This window comes from Trachypithecus francoisi, unplaced genomic scaffold (assembly GCF_009764315.1).
Source record: "Trachypithecus francoisi isolate TF-2019V2 unplaced genomic scaffold, Tfra_2.0 Lachesis_group0, whole genome shotgun sequence".
NCBI lineage: Eukaryota > Metazoa > Chordata > Mammalia > Primates > Cercopithecidae > Trachypithecus > Trachypithecus francoisi.
Window position 1 is genome coordinate 137,765,917 of NW_022681453.1, and position 20,050 is coordinate 137,785,966.

Sequence of the window (20,050 nt, forward strand, 5' to 3'; positions counted from 1 at the left end):
TCCTAAAAATACAAAATTTGCTGGGTCTGTTGGTGCATACCTGTAGTCCCAGCTACTCGGGAGGCTGAGGCAGAAGAATCTCACTTGAACCTGGGAGGCGGAGGTTGCAGTGAGCCAAGATCATGCCATTGCACTCTAACCTGGGCGACAAGAGCAAAAAACTCCATCTCAAAAAAAAAAAAAAAAAATATATATATATATATATACACACACACACACACACACATATATAAAAACATATATATTTATTTAATTGTTGTTATTAGTGTTTCTTATAGCTACTTCAGTTCTGAACTCCTGAGATCAAGCCACCGCGCTCATCAAGCCCATGGCTTATGGTGCTGTCATTTTTCTGTTGTAGGAGGTCATTCCCCCAGGAGGGAAGATTACATTAGAGGCTCTGTCCTTGGCCAAGGTTGGGAAAGCCTGTCCTTGCTTCTATGACACTGTTGATGAAATCCACATGTCTGTGCATCTTAATGGACACATCCAAGTAAAACTTGTAATTAGAGAGCTCAGGGTTTTTTTTATTGGTTTGTGGTAGTTAGAAGATGGGTGGGAAAGGTTAAGAAAGGGCAGTTGAAGGAGGCAGTGGCTCTACCAATTCCAAAGAAGGAAGTTTCCAGAGGGACCATATTCCCTCCATCTTCCTTGTCTGTCCTATACTTAGTCTTCCTTAAAGTAGGACGTATTTAAACTCAGAGCCTGGACTGGGAGAACAAATTAAGTTATATTCATGCAATGGCATGCAATGCAACTGTAAAAAGAAATGAAGAATATTTATATACTGCTATGGAGTGGCTACTAGGAAGTATTGTTGAATGCAAAAAAAAAAGTGGAGAAGGGTATATATAGTAAATTACCATTTATCTGGAAGTTGGGGTGATTAAAAATATATGTACTTGCTTATTTTAAACAAACATCAGTTAAACTTTTTTTTAAAAAAGAAACTACTTACAGGAAGAGGAGACAAGGAGAATCTAGATGTCTCTGAATATATCTAGTTTTGTAGATCTGATTTTAGAACTAACTATGTAATTATTTTAATAACTATAAGACAATATCATTTTTTAAAAAGTAATTCCTAAAACTCAAAAGTAAAATGCAACAGGCCAGGCATGGTGTCTCACACCTGTAATCCCAGCAATTTGGAAGGCCGAGGAGGGTGGATCACTTGAGGCCAAGAGTTCGAGACCAGCCTGGCCAACATGGGGAAACTCGGTCTTTACAAAAAATACAAAAATTAGACAGGCAAGGTGGCATGCATTTGTAATCCCAACTACTTGGGAGGCTGAGGCACAAGAATTGCTTGAATCTGGGAGACAAAGGTTGTAGTGAGCCGAGATCACACCACTGCACTCCAGCCTGGGTGACAGAGTGAGACTCCATCTCAGAAAAAAAAAAAAGAAGATATCACCATTTGCAACTCCTAATGAAATAATGGATCTAAGCCATTATCACTGATAATGCTAACAGCACAAAAAGAGAGACAACCAGATACTGTGCCTCCTATTGTAAATCCACACTAATCCCTATATTTTTTTAAAAAATTCAAACCTGATCTGATTAAGCCTCTACATTCAATTAACAATTTATAGAAATACAAAGGACCAAGTAAGATGTTAATTGAATTATGAGGGTACAATCGACAAACTCAAGACTGTGGAAATTCTTCAGGACACAGAAATTGCAATAAAAACTTTTAATAATTAGGAGGAATAATAGAAAGGGAAGGCAGAACCAATAGATAGAAAGAGACTTAACATTGCACTGTACGGAATTTATTGGGATCCTGACTCATACAAATGAGGAAAGGGTGGTGGATGGAGGAAGGAGGAGGGAGGAAGAGGAGGAGGAAGAGAAAGAGACAGAGAGGATGAGAATGAGAATGGATATGAGGCAATGTGAACCATGACTAGATAGTTAATGATATTAAGAAATTATTTTTTTGGCCAGGCGTGGTGGCTCACGCCTGTAATCCCAGCACTGTGGGAGGTGGAGGCAGGTGGATCACCTGAGGTCAGGAGTTCAAGACCAGCCTGGGCAACATGGTGAAACCGTGTCTCTACAAAAAAAAAAAACAACAAAAATTAGCCAGGTGTGGTGGTATACACCTGTAATCCCAGGTACTCAGGAAACTGAGGCAGGAGAATCACTTGAACCTGAGAGGTGGAGGTTGTAGTGAGCCGAGATCATGCCACTGCACACTCCAGCCTGGGCGACAGAGCAAGACTGTCTCAAAAAAAAAAAAAAAAAAAAAAAAAGAGAGAGACAAAAAGAAAAGAAAAATAAATTATTTGTAATTTGTACAGGTATAATAATTCAACCGTAGTTAGGGTTTCTTCAAAGAATTTTTAATTTTTGTGACACATACTGAAATATGGGAATTAAATGACACATCTGCATTTTGCTTTGTGGGGAGCAAGTGGAAGACTGTACAGATGAAATAAGAGTCGATTATTGTTGAAGCTGGGAGATAGATGCATGAGTTTCAATATACTATTCTCTCTACTTTTACTTATATTTGAAATTTTTATAATGACAACTTTTTTTAAAGTAGGCTCTGGCTTACTTTTTTCACAATTGTAATTCATTCCTTTAGAGGTTGCAAGTAGACTGATCAGTGTAACCATATAGGACTTACCACATCCAGCTGTTTTCAACCTCCTACCAAACCCCAATAATTTTCAAAGCCAGTCTGTTTTTTATTTAAAAGTTGTATTGCCGCTGTTGGTTCTTAGAAATGCTGACAGACGCTGATTGCTTGCTTTTCAGGCTCTGGAATCTCCAGCTATGGAAATAACCCCCAAGATGTCCCCAAAGCCTTTGAGGATTGTATGCAAAAAGTCAAGGGGCAGGTTCCATTTCACCTCCACGGATCCACCCCCATTCACCTGGGAGCCACAGCTGGGATGCGCTTGCTGAGGTAAAGGCTAAGTGGCACAAAGGGGCCCATTTGACCAAAATAACCAAGAATGTGTTGAACCTTGCCAAGAATGTAACTCTATTTCTGGGAACAACCCTTGCCCCCCAAAAAGAAGCCATATTGTGCCGTAAATTTGGGCTTTAAAGGTTGGGAAACTTTTAGTCTTTATTTTAATGCCCAGAAAGAAACAGTTCTAAAATTGTTTCCCTCTCGCTTGGTGATTTTACTGGGAACTTTGAAAAAGAGAGAGGTAATATGAAATCCGCTCATGGGATATAACTCTACTGCTTTGGAAAAGTAGCTGTTTTGACACTTGGTGTTTTAACACCTGTGAACAACCAGCTAAGTTTGGTAGTAAGTACAACCCATAGCTATGTAGCTTCTGCTTGTGTACAAAATATCACTGAAATCTGCTTTAAAACAATGGCATGTCTGCACCTCAAATCAGTCAAAGCTTTTGGAGTTGTTATGAAACAAGCATCTCATTTCACTCACTCAATTAGTTCCTTCTAAATTTGTAGTCATGGCTTTTGGCCCAGTTGCATGTTTTTGAATGTCTTTTCTCTTTTTCTCCATTATAGCATTTCCTTGACCTTGAAATTAAGAAAAAAAACAGTTTCCAAAAATAAACATCAAACTTAAATCTACTCAGAGTAGAGGCTACTCCAAGTGTTGGAATAAGGTTTTATCACAAGAAGACGTCACTTATTCTGCTTCAAAGGCACTTTATCTATGATTCCAAGCATGCAAAATTAACTATGTCGGAGTATTAAGAAAATAAAAAAAGAACAAACAGAGCTCCTTTAACATGATAATGAAAAGAAATCATGACATGCTCTCCGTTAGACTGGGCCTTTTCCTTATAGTCTCATAATTCTCATTTCTAATCTGATTTCCTGGCTGACCACGCTGAATGTGGAAGGAAGTCAGATTTCTTTGCTCACTGTTGGAATCTGCAGTGTATTTCTAAATTATTTCGTTTATGTGTAATAGAAATGACTTAAAAACTCCTTCCTTTTGCCTTTTCTTTCTTATAAAAACAGTTCTTCCAACAAGGGTGGAACTGAAACCTCGTAATCTCAGAGAACACAGCAAGGCAGCCCCTTTACAGGCTCTTAATTCCATGGACCTAAAATCCTCATCTGCTGTAGTGGATGCTTCCTTAACACGACACGTGTGGAGCTACTTATAGAAAAGTCAGCTGCAGGATGTGCTCATGAAGTTTTCAACTTGGAGACTGAATGCTTAGGGCTTAGTCTGTGAAATCCTTCTGCTTTCACTCCATTCAATTCACATTTTCAGGCTGAATTTTCCATTTCAGAATACATTAGGATGCTGTTTACCCTCCCTGGAATTTGACTTCAGGTAACAAGTTTCAGCACAGGACCTGAGCAATACCAACAATATGAATGGGATAAGTGACTACAATCAGGGAGAAATACTGGTCCAATTCCATTAAATGTCTGTAGAAGTTACTCTAAAATATCTTTGCTTTACCAGTAGTGCTTGTACATATGTAAACTTCTTGGTTGAACTGGCTCTGACCTTATGACTTAAGTAGACTTCTACTACTCTAAAAACAAAAACAAAACAAACAAACAAACAAAACAGCTCTTAAGAACCTGACTTTTTCTTGGTTGCTTCCCCTCCCTCCCCCAGTCTTTCAGTGAGAAATAATTAAAAGGCTCTGCAATTTACAGCTCATGACACAAACCATGGAACAGAAAACTCACCCCTTAGGAAAAAGTGAATGTCTCCTTTGAATAAATTAAGTACTAACTTTTTCTTGTAAAACTGTTTTCTGATGATGATCTATTTCTTCTGAGGAACTAGCTGATATTTTAATTACTAGACAAGTAAAATAGAAAAGAAAACAATTAATGAGAATTAGCTGGGATGAGAATTGATGAGAATTGATGAAATTGGGAAAACTCTGAATTATTTTCCAAGTAGTGATAACTGGCCACTGAATTGGAATGGATCCTGCTTATAGCCTTGCTCTTTCTTCTTCCTGAGCCAAGAGTCAGCCAGTGCCCCTGGCTTTCTTAACCCATGGATGAAAGAGGAAATGATCTCCCAAGCGAGCTCTTTCATAGTGCAAAATGGCAGAGATGGATGCCATAACATTCTGTCACTAGGGATAGAATGCTGTGTTGCCACTTGTCTAAGAGTCAGCACACCAATGGTTTTTCAATCCAGTGACAGCCATGATGACTGTCATATCCCTTCATGCTGAAGCCCTCCCAAAGACTGAAGCAGAAACAGCTGAAAACTCAATGTTCTTCCTTTCCCCCTTCCTACTAAGCTCCCCTTCCTTCTGGTCAGATGAGGGTTCCTTCGTATGGTGTCTCCATATGCCACTCTTATGCCTTCATCAATTTCCTTTCCTCTGCTGATCTGAGAGAGCAATGGCAGTTAAATAGGAGGCTCTTTTGATACATGAACAGATGATATAGGTGGGGAGAACAAATTGTACTTTTACTGAAAGCAATTTTCCTACTTGGCAGTTTGACAGGTAACAAGTGGATCCTGCCTTCACAGTTGCCCCAGAAGACTTCAACTTGCAAAAGGGATTGTGGTGTACAGCACACATCTGGAAAATCATTCATCCCCACCAGCAGGGAGATGGGGAAGTTTGCATTTTCACCTGAGTGAGACTATATATTTTAAGACTCTATTGTCTGGGCACTCAGACTTGTTTGTTCTGTGCCTTGCATAGGTTGCAAAATGAAACAGCAGCTAATGAAGTCCTTGAAAGCATCCAAAGCTACTTCAAGTCCCAGCCCTTTGACTTTAGGGGTGCTCAAATCATTTCTGGGCAAGAGGAAGGGGTATATGGATGGATTACGGCCAACTATTTAATGGGAAATTTCCTGGAGGTGTGTGGAAACAAATGCATGGTTTTAATCTTACTGTTTATCCTATCCCTTGTGAGTGATAGCCTAAGTAGAGGTACATACCATTAGGGATATCTGTCCTGTATCACTCCTATCATGTAATGTATCAGGGAAATACCTATGAGACAATAGCTAAGAAAGACCTATATAGCTGGGGAGAAAACATAGTCGTAAATAGGACTAAATGCTTGGGAGGGAGGGAATCTCATCACTTTACTAGCTTGTAAGAAATTGAAGGGGGTGGGATCTAAAGTTTACACTAGGCGATGGGTCTTTGGGAGGACAGTTGAATAATCCTTCAGAGAGGCTCCATGACCATCTGAAATTTACAAAGCCCTCAGGAAGTCTGCATCCCTAAGTTCCCAGAGACAGGAGGAAGTCTTCACTCTGTGTTCCCAGGTCTCCTCACAGTCCAGTCCCTGCACTCCCTGCTCCCTTGGTGCAAAGGAAAGTTGACTTCAAGAGACAACTGCCATGTTACAGGGGGCACAAAACAGGAGTTACTCAGAGCATATCCAGCCCAAGACCTATTTTGTTCCCCTTCAAATGTATTTTAAATTTTTAAATAGTTACCAACAATTAACGTTTGGGAAATTTCACATAAAAATCCATACTTCTAGCTTCTTCTGACCTCCTCACTCCTCCCAAAAATCGGAGGAACTGGTCACAGTAGACTCACATTCCTGCACGGTAATGGGAACAGAGTGTAATTCGTGGACTCTCCAGTTTGCCACAGACCCCACCACTCCCTATTATACACCTAATCTACTTCACTCATTTATTACTTACCTATGTTACCTGCCCAGCTCCTGTAAGCACGTGAATTCACCACCTCTGAAAGAAAAGGAGAGAATTGGCCTCACATGCTCTCTCTGTCCTACTTCTTAGTAATAGGAGACGAGGCTTGGGTGGAGAACTTTGGGCAAACAGAGATGGTGCCTTTGGCTTTCTTTCTCACTTCCTTTTCCCACTGTGCAGAAGAACCTTTGGCATATGTGGGTGCACCCGCATGGAGTGGAAACCACGGGTGCTCTGGACTTAGGTGGTGCCTCCACCCAAATATCCTTCGTGGCAGGAGAGAAGGTGGATCTGAACACCAGTGACATCATGCAGGTGTCCCTGTATGGCTATGTGTACACGCTCTACACGCACAGCTTCCAGTGCTATGGCCGGAATGAGGCTGAGAAGAAGTTTCTGGCAATGCTACTGCAGGTACTTGAGTTGGGGGTAGGGGGTGGCAGGTGTTGTCTTGAGGGTTTGAGCTTAGGGGAGAATGCCCTGCCTTCTGGGGTCTGTCCTCTCCACTTCAGTTGAAAGGTAAATGGAAATAACCCCATTTTCCAATTTACTCCTGGGGGTCCAAGTCCCTTTCCTCTCTCTCTCTTTCTTCCCCTCCCTCTCCCTCTCATGTTGCCCACTCCCAGTGAATTTGAATAAGAAGTCTAGGGAATTTCCAGAGCTTCACATGTTTTGTAAATGACTCAAGACCTGGAATCCCTTTATGGACACAAACTGTTTTAAACCGGGAGCTAAATAAGCCTGAGAATATTGAGAGTCCCCTGGGTGTAGACAAAATAATATTAGTGGTCACAAGAGAAATGTGTGCTGAAGCGGGAGAGGGCAGAGCCTTCCCAGGCTTAGCCTCCTTTTAGATGGGTCTATATTAGGCAGGCTTGATACCCTTTATATGGTGGAACTTTAGAGCAACCACATTCCATCATGTTGATCAGTAATTCATTTGGTAAGTGTTTCAGAGCCCAGAAGGCTAATTCAGGCATCAGCTAGAAAGTTATTGCTGATATTAAATTCAACATTATGTAGTGTGTGCTCATGAGGGCACTAACTCCATAGGTGAGACCCCAGACCCAAACGCTACTGCTCTGGGGACATCAATCTTAGCCATGGCTAGGTGGCTGAGAGGATGGGCCTTGACTACCTAGAGGGGTATGAGGAAATCAGAAGCCACAGATCCTGGCTTCTTACGGGACTCGAAGGCAGGGGAATCAGCCTATGAACAAAATGGACACAACATCAGTAGGTTAACCCACATTCCTCCAACCTACTCTGATAACTGAGGACAGGAGCAGACTCTATCCTGCAGAGGATTTGAGGGAGATCACAAAAGTGCATCTTCAGCAGGACTCACAACTTCAGACCCCTGCATTTACCCAGTGTTCATGCAGGGTGGGTTGTGGGAACTCAGCTTCCAGTTCTGGCCCCTCCTCCAAACCTCTCCCCAATCCTTCCAGAAACGGCTGAGGCCCTGGGACACACGCATGGGACATTTATTGTCAGGAGAGTCTGAGCACTGCCTGGAAAGAACAGATGTGAGAACCCTGCAGACAGCCCTCAACTACCCTTCTGTACTAATCTGTGCTCACACTGCTATAAAGAAATACCTGAAACTGGGTAATTTATAAAGAAAAGAGGCTTGTTTAATTGGTTCATGGTTCTGTGGGCTGTACAGGTTTCTGCTTCTAGGGAGGCCTCAGGAAACTTACAGTCATAGTAGAAGGCAAAGGGGAAGCAAGCACTTCTCTCATGCAGAAACAGGAGGGAAGATGCCACACATTTTTAAATAACCAGATCTCGTGACAACTCACTATCACGAGAACAGCAAGGGGGAAATCTGCCCCCATGACCTAATCACCTCCCACCAGGCCCCTCCTCCAACACTGGGATTACAATCTTACAGGAGACAAAGCCAAACTATGTCACCTTCCATGGCTCCCACCCCAAATTCCACTTCCCTCCCCAGTCAGCCAAACCAAGCTCTACAGGTAACTCAATCAACGCTCCCTATCAGGGGTCTCAATACTCACCGCTCATCCCCACTTGCTCATCAAAGTAGTTCAGCCAACATGCTTCTTTCTTTCTGGGAGAGAAGCTCTAGAAAATCCTCTTTTCTTCAGCTCCTTTTACTTCTAGCAATGCTTAATGTCCTTTGCTCCAGCTCTGACTCTAGCAGGAGTAGAATGTGGAGGCTCAGGTGAAATCCTCCTTTTTCCAGGGTGAGTGGGGATCAGAGAGGCTAATCTTTTAAATTTGGCTGGCCTGTGGAATGTGTGTTTCTGTCTGTCTGCATATGTCTGTGTGTTTTTGTACTTATACAATGTTTACTAAAGAATGATTATCTATGGATCCAGCAGTCCACAGAAGAGAAGTAAATACTTTACCTTTCTGAGGTCTGATTTAGGCTTGAGAATGCCAGTCTCCACATGTGAGCCCAGCACTGGGGGTGGAAGAGTGAGCACCCATCCTCTCACAGTCCGCTCACAGGAACAGGGACACATGTCTTCAATTTGCCTGGTAACCTCTAGATGCCTGATAGGGTGACTCTGCCCTCGGAGGCTTCTGACTCATCCAAGAGGAGAGATTCAGATGAGATGAGGATTACTGACAAATTCATGTCAAGACCTGCCTGACCAACAGTTTCGTAGGTCAAATATGTATTGCCAAGCCCTGACTTGGAAGGTTCACACAAATTATTGCGTCGTAAACACTGACTGAGTAAATTCCATCAGTCTGGATCTTGTTGCCTCATCTGTAATATAAGGAACTACGTAGTGTGGTGAGAATGATAGCTGGATGTGTACTTTGCAAATTACTTTCTTATTAAGAAGTCTCCAGTCACCTTGGAGCTGAAGTCTCACTCTGACAACATGTTGGATATTAGGAATATGTATTCACTTTCTTTCCATTTTTAAGTAAGAAATTTGTCTTCTGTTTTTAATGTAATATATGTTCAGTGAAAAACATTTAGAAGATACACACCAAAAACTATAAAGGATTTCGTTTTTTTTTTTTTTTTTGAGACGGAGTCTCACTCTGTCGCCCAGGCTGGAGTGCAGTGGCCAGATCTCAGCTCACTGCAAGCTCCGCCTCCCGGGTTTACGCCATTCTCCTGCCTCAGCCTCCCAAGTAGCTGGGACTACAAGCGCCCGCCACCTCGCCCGGCTAGTTTTTTGTATTTTTTTTTTTAGTAGAGACGGGGTTTCACCGTGTTCGCCAGGATGGTCTCGATCTTCTGACCTCGTGATCCGCCCGTCTCGGCCTCCCAAGTGCTGGGATTACAGGCTTGAGCCACCGCGCCCGGCCAAGGATTTCTTTAAAAACAGAATTAACCACTATTAATCATACTATTGCATTTTCTTCCACTTTTTTATGTATGAAAGTGTAAAAACTTGGCTTCATATGGTATATATAATTTTATATTTACCTTTTATTTTACCTAACCATATATTATGGTCAATTTCCTGTGTTGTTAATGTCCTTTTAAAATATTATTTTTATGAGATCATAATATTCCAAGTACCATAACTTAAAAAGAAAAAAAATTGACCATTTGATTATGAAAGAAAGTACATTCTTATTGTAAAAATTTAAAGCCATACAAAGAGTGTTAAAGTCAAAATGAAAGATCCTCCTTCCAATCCCATTTACTGAATGCCATCACTGGTCAAAGCTTAATATGTTGTTCTTCTACACTTTCCAGGTCAGTATATTAACTTATTTTCTTTACTATTTAATATCCCATAATGTATCAATCATTCCCTTCCTCATGGACATCAGGCTTTGTCCTGTTTTGTTGCTACGACAATAATATAATAAGCCTTCTTACCCATATAACCTTATGAACCAGTGATTTTATTTCTGTAGGATAGGTTCAAAGGACAGGTGTATTTTTTTATTTAAATGAACAAATAGGTAATCTTCCAACAAAATTAAAACCGATTACCACCCATGTTGTGATGACTTTTTGAAATAAGCTTCAGGAATTCCAAAACATTCTAATAATAAGTATTTAGATAATGAGGATCTGCTTCTGGATTTTCTGTTCTATACATTCATTGTTACATTTTGGGGCCGATATCATGTTGTTCTACCTGCAATAGTCTAGTTTTCTACTCGCAGATGTTTATTTTGAACTTCAAAGTCATTTGAAGCAGTAACAAAAAAGGAAGTTTTTTGTTGAGACTGTGATTGTAATTACATTGATTCATACATTAGTTTGGTTAAAATATGCTTATTAGTGACATCAACAATTTCTATCCGGAATTATACAATGTATTTCCATTTATTTAATTCTTGGCTTGTATCCTTCAATAAAATGTATAGTTTTCATCATTGGTTCTGTACCTCTGTTGTTAAATGTATTTTCTTTGTGTGTATTTTTTAAACTTCCTGTCACTAGCGAGAATAGTTTCTATCACTGTTTTTTCCAGTTTTAACCAGTTTAAGTCTAAAATCAGATTATGCTATAGTTTTCTAGTGGACTTTTCTCCTTCGAGCCCATTGACTGACTCTTTCATGACAGTGCTCTTCAAACACTAAGCTCAGTGAAGACTGTTGAATGTTGAATGCCTGAACTTGGCACATTGGCAAATTACATGTAAAGAATGCCATAACAAAAATTCAAACACACAAAAAAGAAAAGAACTAATATTTACTAAGCTTTTCCTATGTACTAAGTCAGAAATCATTTATATTATCTTGTTTCTTCTCTGGACCAAACCAAAAATAATTTATATTTTTAATCATTTTAAAAGTATAAATCTCCCTTCAGACTATACCAGAAAAGAAAAAAAAGTATAAATCAGATTCGGAAGTAGATACTAAATAGCCAATTGATTGATTCGATATGTTTTTCTTTCAACCAATATTTCAGCTATAGGGTGACCCAAGTATGATATGCTATAAATTATATGTAACAGTTTTTGAAAATCATAGATTTTTTTCATACCATAGAGGCAGAAAGGGACCTCTTTCTCAGTCAAATGAAGATCTTTCTGGAAAACACTCATTTGGGTTATATTTGATGAATGTAAAGCTTTTATAGGATTTTTGCAGAATCTTGTCACTGACCTTTGTTAAACAATTGCATTACTTGAATATGTACCTCAGTTTCCTCATTAGCAAAATGAAAGGGTTGGGCTAAATGTCTGAGTCAAGATTTTACTGTAGGGTGGCCAGGTGCAGTGGCTCACACCTGTAATCCTAGCACTTTGGAAGGCTAAGGCAGGAGAATCTCTTGTGCCCAGGAGTTTGAGACCAACCTGGGTAACATAGGGAGAACCTCTACCAAAAAAAAAAAATTAATTAAAAAAAATTTTTCTTACTTTTTTTGAGACAGAGTCTTGCTCTGTCACCCAGGCAGGAGTGTAATGGTGCAATCTCGGTTCGCTGCAACCTCCACCTCCCAGGTTCAAGTGATTCTCCTGCCTCAGCCTCCTGAGTAGCTGGGAATACAGGTGCATGCCACCACATCTGGCTAATTTTTGTATTTTTTTTTTTTGAGATGTATTTTTAGGAAAGATGGGGTTTCACCATACTGCCCAGGCTGGTCTCAAACTACTGACCTCAAATGATCCGCCTGCCTCAGCCTCCTAAAGTGCTGGGATTACAGGTGTGAGCCATCACACCCGGCCAAAACAAAATATTTTACTATAGGGGAAGCAGTATGCCTTAGTGGCTTAAGTTGAACATAGTTCAAATCCAGTTCCTTAGAAAAGAGAGTTCATAAATTGAATCAACAACATTTAGGATTTTAGCATAAAATAGAGTATTTTGCACCAGTAGATTAAAGATTGAATAGTCATATGGAAAAAGTAAAGCCAAGTCTCTATCCGAGTCTTTAAGTCAAATAAATTGCAATGGATAAAGATTTATATGTGACAAGGATATTTGTTTGTAATGGCAAAATGATTGGGAACCACCTCAGTGTTCATCTAGATGGTATTCCTTAAATAAAGTATGATTTATTTGTACAGTGGAATACTATGCAGCTACTAAAAAGATAGGCTACTCTTAAGTACAATGAATGGAAAGATCTCAAAGATACATTTTTAAGTGAGAAAAGCAACGAGCACAAGGGGGTATATAAAGTGCTACCATTTATGGCTTTAAAAAAAGAAAAGTGTGGGAAAAAAATATATTTGCATGTGCATGCCAGATCTTTGGAAGTATATACAAAAATTGGCAATAGTGATTGTTTCCAGAGAGAGGCCTGATGGCTACAAGTGGATGAGAAGGAGACTTCACTTTCATATGTTTATCTGTACCTTTTGGATTATTTTGCTAGGTGGATAGATGATATTCTACTTAAAATGATACATTAAATATATCCATTTTCTCACCATGTGAAGTTCATAAAATCTGATTCACAGGGCTATCATAAGAGCTGGATCAAATAATGTGAGCGAGAGCCTAGCGCTATGCCTGGTACAAGGTAATTGTCACACACACACACACACACACACTTCCCCCCCCACACACTTGAATTATCTAGACAACCTATGGCCAAAGACATGCTGACATAGAATGGTATTTTTTGTTTCTCTCTTGGCATTGGAGGATAGTGATAGAGAGAATTTGCAAAAGGGAGATACTTGGCTATCCACAAAAAAGGTGATTTCTAACACCTTACTCTTATACCTACAGAATTCTCCTACCAAAAACCATCTCACCAATCCCTGTTACCCTCGGGATTATAGCATCAACTTCACCATGGGCCATGTATTTGATAGCCTGTGCACTGTGGACCAGAGGCCAGAAAGTTATAACCCCAGTGATATCATCACTTTTGAGGGAACTGGGGACCCATCTCTGTGTAAGGAGAAGGTGGCTTCCATATTTGACTTCAAAGCTTGCCATGACCAAGAAACCTGTTCTTTTGATGGGGTTTATCAGCCAAAGATTAAAGGGCCATTTGTGGTAAGAGCAAAACCTGAAAGATTCCTTTCTTTCCGCGTTGAATATTTATTTCTCACTTTTCTGTTTCTCCTCTGCTGACCTGTTAGCCACCTTCTAATTCCTCACCCATAAACCTTTCTATTATACCCATTCTGAGAACTAATTTCCTTCTGTATTACTTATTTCCAGGCTTTTGCAGGATTCTACTACACAGCCAGTGCTTTAAATCTTTCAGGTAGCTTTTCCCTGGACACCTTCAACTCCAGCACCTGGAATTTCTGCTCACAGAATTGGAGTCAGGTCAGTATTTAAAGAGAAAGGATTAATGTCAGTACAAACAAATATATATGGTAGAATCTATTCTATGTGTGTATATTCTGAATTTAGCCTTTATGCTCTTCTATTTCCATCACATCTGTAAAATAAAAGGAATAAGGGAATCTATTCCCACACCTGTGGTGTGAATTAATGTTATAACTACATGCACAATGGTTAGAACAATATTTGGCATATAATAAGCACTCAATGAGTTTAAAGATTAGTATATTGTAAAATTATATAGTGATATCTTCATAATTATATTGAATAATTATATGATTGTACTATAAAGTCTTTTCTGTTATGAAATTATGGGTGATAAGATTCTTTAAAACATGACTTTTAACACAAGGTGTTCATTTTAAAACATACCTGCCTGCCCTGCCTCTCAGATGTTTTAAACCTCCTTTCAGCTCCCACTCCTGCTCCCCAAATTTGATGAGGTATACGCCCGCTCTTACTGCTTCTCAGCCAACTATATCTACCACTTGTTTGTGAATGGTTACAAATTCACAGAGGAGACTTGGCCCCAGATACATTTTGAAAAAGAAGTAAGTCAAAGCACAAATCATTTTCTCTTCTTCTTCCCAACAGAGAGATTTGTATGTATGTGTGTGTGGAACAAATGTAGAAGGTAAAAGGGTATTAATGAGTTAAACTCACTGGGTGGAAGCTGATCAGACTGATCCCTTGTGAGTTTCCCAGAAGAGGTCATGGAGAATTTAGTGGAGTTGCTCATGGGTGTCCATTCTCCTGGAAAAGACTGGAGGCCAAGGGCCAATGGACTAGGAGGTCCTGGAGGGCAAAGACTTGTCTTGGCATCTTCATATTCCCAGCACTCAGCACAAAGGATAGAGCCTAGAAGGTGCTTAGTAAATGTTTGTTGAATTCGTAAATAAATATGAATTCATAAGTAAATATGAATTAAGGATATGAGACTTTTCATCCTGAAAAGAAGCTTTAAATGTAACCATTTTTTAAAGAGGATAGTAACTAATTCTTCTCCATTTTATGCAGATGTCAGAGTAAGATACAGGCCTTAGAGCCTGACGGATTTGCATTAGCATTAAATAAACATTTTCTCTTTGAATGAACCTGAAGTCATTACATTTACTGACAAAGATTTGGGGGCTGGGGAAGATATTCTTAGCTCAGGGTTTAATATATCTAAAAATGTATATATTTATAGATATCTATAAATACATGCATATATATATGATGGTCAAGTGAACAGAATGGTCCAAGCTGGAATCACAGCTATCACTTGGTGACAGCTGAAAGGACCTCCATACCTTGTTTTCAGGCAGGGCTCAGCCTTGCGAATATGTTCAGCCAGCACCACGTTCCCCAGGTTCCAGAGAATTTTCTCATTTCAGAAATAGCTGATATGAAGCCCGAAGGATGTCTGGAGTCAGCCTGTTCAATACCAGCTTCAGCAATAATTAGATTAAATCAATCAATATCCTGCATTAGGCCTCTAACTATCTACTTTTACATAAATAAAATTGAGTCATCTACAAAAAAATAAGGATATCTGGAGACGTAAGGACTGTTGGTAGCATGTACTCTCTAAGCTTTGCTTCTAATGAATCTAATTACCAGTAAAGTATAAGAATGGAGAATGACTTTCCATTTGAATGCCAGTTTGAGTTGATATAATATCTAAGCTAAAAGTTCCTTTTTTCTAATTATAAAGAATGTTATGGCCGGGCGCGGTGGCTCAAGCCTGTAATCCCAGCACTTTGGGAGGCCGAGACGGGCGGATCACGAGGTCAGGAGATCGAGACCATCCTGGCTAACACGGTGAAACCCCGTCTCTACTAAAAAATACAAAAAACTAGTCGGGCGAGGTGGCGGGTGCCTGTAGTCCCAGCTACTCGGGAGGCTGAGGCAGGAGAATGGCGTAAACCCGGGAGGCGGAGCTTGCAGTGAGCAGAGATCCGGCCACTGCACTCCAGCCCGGGAGACAGAGCGAGACTCCGTCTCAAAAAAAAAAAAGAATGTTATGTCCAGCCAAATTAGTTAAATGTGAAGATGTTGGCTGGGTGCGGTGGCTCACACCTGTAATCCCAGCAACTTTGGGAGGCCAAGGCAGGTGGATCTCCTAAGGTCGGTAGTTTGAGACCAGCCTGACCAACAAGGAGAAACTCTGTCTCTACTAAAAATATGAAATTAGCCGGGCATGATGGTGCATACCTGTAATCCCAGCTACTCAGGAGGCTGAGGCAGGAGAATCACTTGAACCTGGGAGGTGGAGGTTGCCATGAGCCGAGATCATGCCATTGCACTCCACCCTGGGCAACAAGAGCAAAACTCCATCTCTAAATAAATAAATAAATAAATATAAATATAAATGTGAAGGTGTAAAAAGACTTAAGAAGATTTGCTGCACAAAGACTTACACTGAAAATATTTTTATGGAAGTAATAAAATAAGAGAAATAAATCCAGGAGATGTTACAAAAATACTGGAAGTAAGAATAAATGATGTTGTGGCTTAAAATTTATATTAAAAAGTCCAGGTGCTGTGGCTCACACCTGTAATCCCAGCACTCTGGGAGGCTGAGGCAGGTGTATCACCTGAGGTCAGGAGTTCAAGACCAGTCTGGCCAACATGGTGAAACCATGTCTCGACTAAAAATACAAAAAATTAACTGCGTGTGGTGGCATGCACCTTTACTCCCAGCCACTCAGGAGGCTGAGGCAGGAGAATCACTTGAAACTGGGAGGTGGAGGTTGCAGTAAGCTGAGATCTCACCATTTCACTTCAGCCTGGGCAACAGAACAAGACTCTATCTCAAAAAAAAAAAAAAAAAAAAAAAAAATATATATATATATATGTTAAAAAAACAGAAAACGAACACTAAAGAAAACTATAAAAATAAACTCCATTCATATGACTCAAGTATAGAAAATACCCAACATGATAAGGGTGTGGTAAGGAGTTATAAGATACAGGGACATAAGAGTAACCTAAAATTTAAATTCTCTTCTTGTCAAAGGGAACACAGAGATATCTTTTTTTTTTTTTTTTTTTTTTTTTGAGATGGAGTCTTGCTCTGTCACCTAGGCTGGAGTGCAATGGCGTGATCTCAGCTCACTGCAGCCTCTGCATCCTGGGCTCAAGCAATTCTCCTGCCTCAGCTCCTGAGTAACTGGGATTACAGGCACCCACCATCATGCCTGGCTAATTTTTGTATTTTTATAGAGACAGGGTTTCACCACGTTGGCCAGGCTGGTCTTGAACTCCTGACCTCAGGTGATCCGCCCGCCTCAGCCTCCCAGAGTGCTGGGATTATAGGTGTGAGCCACCATGCCTGGCCACAGATACCATTTTTAAGGCAAGAAAGAAGAAAAAAAAATGTGTATATAAAAGCACTAATTGAAAATTTAAAAGTAAGATATTAGAAAGAAGTGTAAATATATTAATAATCACAATAATTATAAATGGACTAAACCTACCAGTTAAAAGACAGATGTCAGATTGAATTTTTAGAAATCAAGCAGGTGCCATTTATAAGAGAAACATGATTCAAGCATAAAGACATGGAAAGATTGAAAGATAATTTGTTTAAATTATCAAACACTACCCAGCAGAAAGCTGGTATAACTATTTAACATCTGGCAAAGCAGTCTTAAGACAAACAGCCTCATTCTAGACAGCGAGGGTTACAACATAATGATAAAATGTTCAATTCACTATGAAGATTGTAAAGGTGAAACATTTATACACCGAATAAAACACCCTAAAACATGTAAAGCAAAAATGGATAGAACGACCAGAAGAAATTAACAGTCGGCTTCCCATTTGGGCTGATTTTCTATTCTTAGAAACTGGTCCTGGGATCAGTAAACCACTCATTAGTCTCTTTCTCTAGCCACAAACACTCTTGTGCTCCTGGACAACAGGAACACTTTCACTCTTATTAACTATGCCTTCTTCACTCTTGGCTGTGACAAGATTTTGAGGATTTGTTCTTTTAACTATTTCTTCTGCTGCGCTGGAGGTGAGATTCCCCAAGTCTTTGTGGCTACAGTGTGGTGTCTTAACTTGGGCAAGTCCTTTGACCTCTTTGGGCCACAATTTCCCATGGGAGCTTTGTGAGGTTGATAGTGGTATGCCTCTGGTATGTAATTGTAGCCTTGAGCCTTGTCCTCTACTCCACAGGTGGGGAATAGCAGCATAGCCTGGTCTCTTGGCTACATGCTCAGCCTTACCAACCAGATCCCAGCTGAAAGCCCTCTGATCCGTCTGCCCATAGAACCGCCTATCTTTGTGGGCACCCTCGCTTTCTTCACAGCGGCAGCCTTGCTGTGTCTGGCATTTCTTGCGTACCTGTGTTCAGCATCCAGAAAAAAGAGGCACTCCGAGCATGCCTTTGACCATGCAGTGGATTCTGACTGAGCCTTCAAAGCAGCTCCTGGAGTCCAATGGCTGCTTAGAGTCAGCCTGGGTGGCACCAGGCAACACAGGTAAAGTGGCTGCCTTCAGGAAATACAACTAACTAAAATCAAACACCTAGGTCACGTGCCTCTCAAATACTGATTTCTGCCACAGTACCTCTTGGGGCATCACTTGGCTATTCTGTGCATATCGCTCTTCAGAGACCTCACTACCCATGTGCTGATCTATTGGGGAATAGCTCTTTATTTTAAGTCCCCCAGAGGAAGAGTAAGTTGAGAGGATATCAGCTTAATGTTGAAGAATTGACCTCAGGGCTCAGTGTCTATTTCCCTCCCTCAGTATTCTTCCTGGCAGGATACCCATTAAGCATTTGGCCCAATCAGATATCTCATTTTATAGTTTTTTTCCCATTGGTGTTTAACTAAGACTTTCTTATAGCAATCTCATAAGCAGTGAACCCCCTCAGATCAGTAGAATATAGTATCTGGGGGAGAAGACTTATTTCCCTCAGGGCAGTGGCCACAGCCAGGCTTCTGTCATACAGGTGGATCCCGAAGCACAGAGACATAAAAAAGGTCTCCCAGAAAACTATAGACCATTCTCCAAGTGGAATTCCCACTTAGGGCTCTGGTCACTAGATTGCAACCTTTGTGTTTGTCATCATCCTCATCTCACCATTGTATTGCTATGCCCTCCCATAAAAACACATTTATCCCTAGCAAGATTGTTGCATTCCAGATTTTACTGCCTTTGCTAGGCTTTTGTTTAGCAAAGGGCTGCCTTTCCATTGTTATCATGGTGTATATATTTTTGTCACCATTCCCACAGTATACTTGATGTTGTCATAGAACATTCTACTTTATGATTTGCTAGCCAATTACTTTCCTAGATCATAGACCTCTCTGCATAGTAGTCATAGGTCTTGACTTTGGGGAAAGAAAAGGAAGCTGCAGGAATATTTATCTCCAAAGTCGAATGAGAAAGAACTCCAGCAAATCCAATGGCTACAAACTAAAAATCAGCATTATTTCATATTGCTGTTTCTTAGCTGAATATGGAATAAAGAACTATTATTTTATTTTGACTTGCAGTGGGTGTGTGTGTTAACTTACATATGGTACTCTTCCTCCTAAGGACCCTAGGCGATATTTATGAGAGATAATTTTTTCCCTAGTGAATTAAGAAACCCATTCATTAATATCACCTTTATTCCAGAGAGTTCAAAGTGCTTTTACTTCGATAAACCTTTGACTGCTTGAGATTATTGAGTCAAACATTTCTGTACCTTATTTGAAATTCTAAGCCTCTGTGAGGCCACAACCTGACACTCAAATCTTAGTTCTCATCCAGAATGGCTACTCCTATCCCAAACTGTACCTTTCCTCACACCATCCTCTCTACTATATTGCTAGATCATCCTCCCATCCTCCCACCAATACATGATTGAGAAACAATCATGTATATTTCTCAAGATCTAGTTCCTTCCTGTAAGTCTTCCACAAAGCTTTCCTTGCACACACACACTATGCTGTATCTCCTGGACCACTTTTCCAAAACCAGCCACATAAGTCCTCATATTGTCATTTATCTTGGTGTATGTGTACAGCTTATTTCTAAAAGAGACAGTAGGCTTCTTAAGGGCAAAGCCTATTGTGCATCACTCCTCATTCATTCAACAGACATCTAAAAACACCTATTATGGCTGATACCTTTTAGGTGTGATCTTGGATTTGGACATATGATAAGAACATAGTATTTATTCATATTTGTTGATTGAGGTTGTTTCCATGAGTGACCAAGAAGGGGCAATAAA

General features: G+C 40.2%; 1 protein-coding gene across 3 annotated transcripts in view; it reads left to right on the top strand.

Annotated features, from left to right (window-relative positions):
* Positions 1-19,327, top strand: part of ENTPD3 (ectonucleoside triphosphate diphosphohydrolase 3) — a 47,116-nt gene extending 27,789 nt beyond the window's left edge. For all 3 annotated transcript variants that reach the window (XM_033212118.1, XM_033212119.1, XM_033212120.1), the window contains 7 exons: positions 2,776-2,926; positions 5,646-5,805; positions 6,802-7,035; positions 13,264-13,536; positions 13,705-13,815; positions 14,247-14,384; positions 18,001-19,327. In XM_033212118.1, the coding sequence (XP_033068009.1) occupies positions 2,776-2,926; positions 5,646-5,805; positions 6,802-7,035; positions 13,264-13,536; positions 13,705-13,815; positions 14,247-14,384; positions 18,001-18,237 (1,304 nt within the window). In that variant the 3' untranslated portion in view covers positions 18,238-19,327. The remainder of the gene's footprint in view (positions 1-2,775; positions 2,927-5,645; positions 5,806-6,801; positions 7,036-13,263; positions 13,537-13,704; positions 13,816-14,246; positions 14,385-18,000) is intronic.
* The last annotated feature ends 723 nt before the right edge of the window (positions 19,328-20,050 follow it).